A 7,182-nucleotide genomic window follows, 5' to 3' on the forward strand; every position below is an offset into this window, starting at 1 on the left:
ACAATTTAATGTTTGTTTAAATTTTCTACTAGTAAATATAATAGAAATAAAAATTTGGTAACTCACCATCGTCAATGTGTTTTTTAATCACCATCACGGTCTGCTATATAAACTTTTCTTCTTTATAGTGCAAGATCACAATCTCCAGTCACATCAGAACAACAAAAAGTTAAAATTAAAAATTTCACCAAGCGCTCCAATATTTTTTATTGGTTTTGACAACTCATTTGCATTCTATTAAAAAGCGTAGTGAATATCAAACGTCGCACATCATCGCGCCAGGTTTGATAGAACAACCTTCGCTTTTTGCAACGTTGCGCACGGGAGCCGACTGACTTCACCGTCGCTGTCGATCATTTGTTATTGAATCCACTTATCAAGCTACCACTATTTTCCCGCGTTCCACCTACGTAACATTAGTGCGAGAATTGAGTGCAGTTTAGTTTTATATCTACAGTCACTGTACCGCGCGCAATGAATATAGACATAATGTGTCACATACTTATAATTCACCGCTCGTTGAGTTATCCCTACCAAAGGTTAATTATACGCTTAATGTGTTTAACTTTCTTTCACAAATTATCTTCTTATCAAATTGATGAAATGTAAATAAGATTACAACTCTCTTCGAATAAGTTTGACCCAATCACAAATGAAAAGTAAATCCATGAATTCAAAACTGTCAAATGTCTCTCCTTAAATTCGCACGTGTGTTTTTATTCATCACGGATCAGCTTGAGGGTAGAAACCGCTTTTGGGATCCGTCTTATCTCCAAATAAAACACAAATGTAGCTATCGACAAGCCAATGAGTAAAAGCGAAAATCCAGCGCCGAGCGGTGTCAGGCCGAGAACTTGCACACTTCCGTCGTATTTATCATGTTCCACGAGGACCTGTCGAAGATAATAACTGTTCCGCCTCCGAATGACATCGCGCAAATGCCAATTAGTGATGCCAGTCTCTCTTAGCAACAACATTATCTACAAATGAAAGTTCACTTGTATCCGCTTTACGTATCTAACGATAAGCGCAAACAATCTTACTGAAGATAGATTGTACAGATAATGTGTTGCATAAATTTAAATCTTCGTTTACCATGTTTATAGGTTTTAAAAGCCACGGTTGAACAGCGAATGCGTTATGATAGTGTCCTAATGATTGTCTCATCAACCTGTAATTCTTTAATTCATTCGATTATCATTAGACTGCGGATTTTTTTTAAGAAGATATTCATGATATTTGCTGCATCATTAATAGTTTCATTTATCATTTAAGTATTACAACATGTAATTAACATTCGATATTCCAAATCGTTATATATATTACAAATACATAAAATCCAGAATTTAATTATCATCGTTGGCTTGTCAGAAAATATATATGATCGATTTGGATAAGCGTTCTTACTTTGAGCTCTTCATTTGGCACGTAATTCGTAGGAAAGAACCATGTATCGATAGTATTTCCTAGTAATGCGTAATTGCCTTGGGCGATAATCATCTGTATTTGCGATTCATTATCTATGTGATAATATTTATTCGGTAACTGAGCGGCATATGGATCCTGAAGTAACGAATGCATATCTGATGTAATGTTTACGCATGCTGAGTGAGAACTCAAGAAAATACCTTAAGATTAAAAAAATCTTCAAATGGTGGCGGCTCACCGGATCTAGTCCACGTCAAGTTTGCTTGAATGAATTGTTCGACGGTATCGATCCTAAAACACACGTACGATGTCTTAAACGCACCAGAAAGTCCTCATACGTTGTTATCTAATATGTTTGTCATAGTAATAACGTAAATAAATATAATTAAAAAGATTAGTAGTTCCATTGTTAAGGATTTTAATTGTACATTACCTGGGTTCGTAATCCCAGCTTGACAACCGAGCTGCGAGGCTACTGCAATATGCAGTAATTATTAACCAGCCCGCGGTACGCCAAAGAAGTATCTGCAGTTTATTGGTCGTAGGAACTTTGGGCACCAAACTACTCAGTAGATAGCCGATTAGATCGATAAGGATAATTAGGAAGTTTTGAAATTCTGGAAAAAATACGGTAGAAACTTGTACTGTATCCTAAGCTCTTCGATCTTAAATAGAAGGAATTACTCATAGTCCTTTACGTTTTGCGAACTGAGGATCGATCTTGGTGCGGATATAAGTATACAAGCTATGTAGTAGTAATACAGTCGCAAGCAAATACCAAACTTGTGCAGTGAACGGCCTAGTGAGCGCCCAGAAGCTCGTAGTTCGACGAGGGCGAGGTACCAAAAAGTGAATGTATATTTCATACCAAGGGGACATGTCCACGAACGAGTACTGATCCAAAGTTATAAAAATATTGGCAAATGCTATGTCTACCTGAAAACCAAAAGAATAAAAGATTCTTTTTGTTAAACATATAAAGGAAAAGAATTGTGCCTTTATATCTATGATAATTTGATTTATCAACGAACCTTCCGTTCGGTCAATAATTGTATTATACCGCCTTCCCAAACAGTTTCGTTAAATCGCCTGCCGTATCTGCGTAGGAAACATTACATAAAATTCAAGCAGACTAGTATCTAACAATTAAATCTATGAGCTTTTTACGTGTAATTTCCTTTCGGTTTTCTTATCGTCCACGTGAAATTCAGCTTTTTTGCTACAGCTAAGAACAAATGCATCTCGATACCGTCCCAGTCCGAATCTGTTAATTAATTGTAACATATTTTATTGTATTAAATTATTTTACAATTACTTACCACTGTCCATTGCGAACACTTCCTCCTCCGCGCCATCGATCATTTTTTTGATTGTACGGTTGAAAAATGTCATAGGTGGTTTATAAGTGCTGCACACTTGCAGTTCTTTGCCGCGAAAGTTGATGTAGTTTTGATGCATTTGCTCGTATCTGAGCATGTAAATGAAAAAGAAAAAACGACAAATCGACTAGTCTGCAATTTATTAATACCTATTACCTGTCGAGCTTAATGAATGCTCGCGGTTTTATATAATTTTCCGATAGCTTCCATATTTCAGATCTAGATACGACATTTACATTTGCAATTCCATAAATAGTATTGTTAAGTATAGCTGAATCGCTAGAAACCATTTTATTTATAATAATCAAGATTTCTGTTTTCCATAGTAATGATAGTCTGGAAAAAGATAAAAATATTTGATAACGTTAAAAGCTAGTTATATAGTGATAAATCATATGTTTCACTTTTTTATAGATATTATAACTTCATAGTCAGTTGCTCCTAACAAGAAATATGCGTGGCATTCCTCGGTATCTCGCAAAAAGTATTCGTAAGGATACGTATTTCTAAATTGATCGAACAGTGCTTCGGATTCTTCCATTGAACCTGAATAATTAAAATTATGAAGCAATGTACTAAATAATAATTAAAACTATTAGAATACGTTTTTACGAACCACTCAAAAGCACGTTGCAGCACTTAGAAGAAGAAAACGAGACGTTAATGATTTGCGTGAAATTTTCATCCGGGATCCATGATTCACTTTCCGATGCCAATATATCTCTTCTATCACCTCTCACGGATGAAACAGATACACAGAATACATAAACTAACATAAATTCTTTCATTATGGATCCTAATTATATTAAAACTTCCTTTGGATTTAATCTTTTATGTAATTTTATAAATACGGATTTTCTGAGTCACACTTCTTTTTTAATAATGAGCTCTTCGTATGAGAATGGAAGAACGATATTCCAGTTTCTGTGTACGACTCTGCCAGGCTACCTGGAGCATGATTCGTCGTAGGGGGTGACGTTAACGTACACACAGTTCTTTAAACACTCATATACTTACAGGCAATTTAAATACTCCAATGTACACAAACATAAAAGTTCAGGGTACAGTTTGAGGACAGATAAGAGCAAAGGTAAAGAAGGACGAATAAACAGAATTATAGCGTATGGTTTACACAAAACGCGTAATTACGACCGAGTTTCTAGGCTTCGTTATGGTTTCGTTCATAATTAATTGACGACGCTGGAAATATTAATTTGCTCTATGTGTGCGATAATAACCGAATGGAATAATTAGATACTTGTCGCAAGCAACATTTGCTTGTATACCATGTATTCTCTCAAGTCGTTCGTTGTTCGTTGATCGTACAAGAAGAGACTGATGACATTTCCGCAGAAGAAAAAATACGTTTAACTTTTATCAAATTACATGATTTATAGTTAAATGCGATGAGATACGTTCGCTGTATTTCAGTGTATTCATAAAATGTCCTTGGTTTGCTGGAACTGTCTTCACTTATCTGATATAATGAAAAGTGACAAGTTTCGCATAAAAAACGTATACACATATAATAGATCATACACGATACAATCTCCATACATTCCTCGTGAAATAAAATTTTATTGCAGTTCTAGGATCTTAATTTATTGATAAATTTTAATCTAATAATATCTAATGTAAGTATATTATATGCACGTATAAAGTTTCATAAAAATTGATAAAAATATATGAAGGTTGAATGTATCGAAAGATGTTGAATTTTCTTAATTTATTTAAAACCTGCAGATTTTAATGAAACTTTGCATATGTATATAACATTCTCAGATCTTCAAAAAATACGTTTTCAGTTTGTATTAGAGAGTTGAATACAAAAACTTAAAAATTGTGCTCTTTACTCTTTTCTTCGTAAGTCCGATCTAATTTGTTTTACTTTCTTGTTATACATCATATAAAACTAATACGTAAACAAAAGTCAATTTATTAAGTTCACTTTATAAAGCATATTCCTATATTGAACCGTTTACGAATATTTATGAACTTCACTGTACTTCACCGATAAAAATTACACAATAATTATGATAAGGAAATTCCAGTTTACTTCTTCGATCCGATACGATGCTTAAACATCACTCGTATTTCGTGTACAACTGAACTAGCTTTCATATTTTAGGCCAAGGCAAGAACAGATTTGCATTAATTGGAATAGCAATAGTCATCGTTATCGCTGAACATACTGTCTGTTGTGCACGTACCTCTACCCTAACATAATAACTTTAATTGTACTGTATATTAATCAGCAGTTTCTCTACGGCCTCCACGATCAATTACAATTGAAGAGTAAAAATACAGTTTCCACAACATATCTTGGTTTCAATTGTTTAAAATGAGTGTTCTTGGTGCATCACTGAAGTGTGTTATTCATCCCGGTATAAGTAATTACTAAATTATTCTATAAACATACAGGAGGAGAATCAATCTGAATCTTGTTTATATGTGTTTTGTGATCGTGCTGATCGAGCTGAACGGCATATCCAAAAAACGTTAAAAGTGGAGAGATTGATCTCTATCAATGCATATTTGTAAAAAAAAATGATAATTTAGGGATAATGAAACTGATGAATAAGTATAATGACTTTCTATTTCATTTTATTACATATAATTTAGGGAGAAGATATTTTTCGAAAGTCGGTTTCGTTGGTGTAGGCAACATGGGTGGTCACATGGCAAGAAACCTTTTAAAAAAGGTAATTGTCCACCGCATTTACTCTGAATGTCTTCAAGCAGTCTATCAATTTCTTTGCTATAGGGCTACAAGTTAATTGTCTTTGATGTTAACGAAACAGCTGTGTCAAATTTGACCAAGGAAGGTGCGGACAGAGCTTCGAGTCCTGCTGAGTTGGCAAAAGGAGTTGAAGTGGTCGTCTCGATGTTGCCTTCCAATCAACACGTTCTTGACGTTTACAATGTAAAAAATGGCCTATTAAGGTGAATAAGTAGCTGTCGTAATAATTGAGCATGCTTCATCTTTATCAACCCAATGTCTTTTAATTGAAAACACTTTAGTCTCGCTTGTTTTTCTTATCTGCATTTTCAGTTCAGCAAAAGAAAATACACTTTTGATCGATAGTAGCACGATAGATCCGTTTGTATCGCAAACGTTAGAGAAAGAGGCTGCGAAGTCTGGTGTTAATTTTATAGACAGCCCAGTATCCGGAGGTAAAGATATTGATAAACTGATTTATCGTCCTAAAGAGCAATTTTGTTCCCTGTCAATTAGGAGTGAATGCAGCCAAAGATGGCACATTAACTTTCATGGTTGGTGGTTCGCAAGAGAATTTTGAACGTGCAAAGCCACTCTTGAGATCTATGGGGTCTAGAGCAGTACATTGTGGAGATGTAGGAATGGGTGAAGCTGCAAAACTGTGCAATAATATGCTCTTGGCTGTTAGCATGATCGGCACAGCAGAAGCGTTCAACCTCGGGCGAAAGTAACGTTGTCAAGATAAAAATAATTAATCATGCACTATAAGTACAATCGCTTCATTAAGTTCATTGTATTTCAGACTAGGTTTAGATTCCAAGGTGTTAGCTGATATAGTAAACTCGAGCACGGGTAGATGTTGGTCTTCCGAGCTGTATAATCCTGTCCCAGGAATCCTCGATAATGTTCCTAGTTCCAAAAATTACGATGTATTTGAAAAATTGCCTTATTTCAATATTCATTTGACGTCCATTTGATTAACGTAACTTCATTTTTAGGGCGGTTTTGGAACTGCTCTAATGGCCAAGGATTTGGGTTTGGTGCAAGGTGTGGCAACTAATGTGGGAGCGGCTGTACCTTTAGGATCTCTGGCACATCAGATTTACAGGGCAGTTATTGCTCAAGGATTCGCTATGAAAGATTTCAGTTTCGTTTATCAGTTTCTGAAAGGACAAAACTAATTCGATGTACGGGACGTTAAAGGTCCTCAAAAGATAAGAGAATGAAAATTGCTCTTCGCATCTGAGAACACCCTTCATGTGATAAATAAAGAATTGTTGAAATTGAAACTGAAAATACTCTTCTTGTACTTCTACCTCGTTCGTAATTTAATTTTTTGAAAGATATACATATCCGATAGAATGCGCTGCGAGACGGAATCCATCACTGTCGATAATACATCATAAAAAATAAATCTCATTTATATTTCAGCGTTTGTAATTATTATACATAAATTACAATGCAAAATGTACACGCATTTCATTAGTAACATATTGGAGCATTACATATTACAATAGATTCCTATTTGATTGGCCACCGAGAAGTAATGTAACAATGGCTCGTCGGTAAGATTACACGGTCGGTTCAGTACCGACGAGTGTTTTGCTTTCTATTTCTTACTTCGGTGACAATATATTCTAGAGGGCGTAAAAAATT

The 7,182-nt window shown here is 35.0% G+C and overlaps 3 protein-coding genes across 6 annotated transcripts in view; 1 reads left to right on the plus strand and 2 right to left on the minus strand.

Annotated features, from left to right (window-relative positions):
- LOC108631410 (uncharacterized) overlaps nt 1-675 on the minus strand; it is a 7,864-nt gene extending 7,189 nt beyond the window's left edge. Inside the window, exons 1-2 of the mRNA XM_018035320.2 lie at nt 592-675; nt 67-142 (exon numbers count right to left, since the gene is read on the minus strand). Of these exons, the coding sequence (XP_017890809.1) occupies nt 67-94 (28 nt within the window). The 5' untranslated portion in view covers nt 95-142; nt 592-675. The remainder of the gene's footprint in view (nt 1-66; nt 143-591) is intronic.
- Nucleotides 676-696: 21 nt separating this feature from the next.
- On the minus strand, nt 697-4,463 carry LOC108631409 (Ionotropic receptor 76a). 2 transcript variants are annotated; one of them, XM_026818820.1, is made up of 13 exons: nt 3,825-4,463; nt 3,424-3,755; nt 3,212-3,353; nt 2,964-3,143; nt 2,748-2,896; nt 2,596-2,692; nt 2,460-2,526; nt 2,127-2,364; nt 1,862-2,045; nt 1,629-1,719; nt 1,408-1,563; nt 1,096-1,179; nt 697-980 (listed from the first exon to the last, which is right to left on the minus strand). In XM_026818820.1, exons 2-13 carry the CDS (start codon nt 3,593-3,595, stop codon nt 717-719), a joined length of 1,824 nt encoding a protein of 607 aa, XP_026674621.1. In that variant the 5' UTR covers nt 3,596-3,755; nt 3,825-4,463; the 3' UTR covers nt 697-716. The 2 variants fall into 2 exon arrangements, with proteins under 2 accessions (XP_026674621.1, XP_026674622.1); XM_026818821.1 differs by lacking the exons at nt 3,212-3,353; nt 3,424-3,755.
- Nucleotides 4,464-4,560: 97 nt separating this feature from the next.
- On the plus strand, nt 4,561-6,815 carry LOC108631411 (3-hydroxyisobutyrate dehydrogenase, mitochondrial). Of its 3 annotated transcripts, none has more exons than XM_018035321.2 (7): nt 4,561-5,197; nt 5,430-5,509; nt 5,572-5,750; nt 5,860-5,981; nt 6,043-6,253; nt 6,329-6,455; nt 6,525-6,815. In XM_018035321.2, exons 1-7 carry the CDS (start codon nt 5,149-5,151, stop codon nt 6,705-6,707), a joined length of 951 nt encoding a protein of 316 aa, XP_017890810.1. In that variant the 5' UTR covers nt 4,561-5,148; the 3' UTR covers nt 6,708-6,815. The 3 variants fall into 3 exon arrangements, with proteins under 3 accessions (XP_017890810.1, XP_017890811.1, XP_026674626.1); XM_018035322.2 differs by having other exon boundaries at nt 4,561-5,191; XM_026818825.1 differs by having other exon boundaries at nt 4,561-4,941.
- The last annotated feature ends 367 nt before the right edge of the window (nt 6,816-7,182 follow it).

Source organism: Ceratina calcarata, unplaced genomic scaffold, assembly GCF_001652005.2.
Source record: "Ceratina calcarata isolate Rehan_Ccalc_2016 unplaced genomic scaffold, ASM165200v1 scaffold9, whole genome shotgun sequence".
In the NCBI taxonomy this organism is placed as follows: Eukaryota; Metazoa; Arthropoda; class Insecta; order Hymenoptera; family Apidae; genus Ceratina; species Ceratina calcarata.

What these genes read in the sequence shown, in the direction of transcription:
- LOC108631411 (XM_018035321.2), top strand. Translation starts at nt 5,149, where the DNA reads ATGAGTGTTCTTGGTGCATCACTGAAGTGTGTTATTCATCCCGGTATA. An exon ending in GTAAAAAATGGCCTATTAAG is followed by an intron (nt 5,751 to 5,859) that starts GTGAATAAGTAG and finishes CTGCATTTTCAG; the next exon opens with TTCAGCAAAAGAAAATACAC. An exon ending in CTAGTTCCAAAAATTACGAT is followed by an intron (nt 6,456 to 6,524) that starts GTATTTGAAAAA and finishes CTTCATTTTTAG; the next exon opens with GGCGGTTTTGGAACTGCTCT.
- LOC108631409 (XM_026818820.1), bottom strand. Translation starts at nt 3,595, where the DNA reads ATGAAAGAATTTATGTTAGTTTATGTATTCTGTGTATCTGTTTCATCC. An exon ending in AGTGTTCGCAATGGACAGTG is followed by an intron (nt 2,693 to 2,747) that starts GTAAGTAATTGT and finishes ATTAATTAACAG; the next exon opens with ATTCGGACTGGGACGGTATC. An exon ending in TTTTAAAACCTATAAACATG is followed by an intron (nt 981 to 1,095) that starts GTAAACGAAGAT and finishes TTTCATTTGTAG; the next exon opens with ATAATGTTGTTGCTAAGAGA.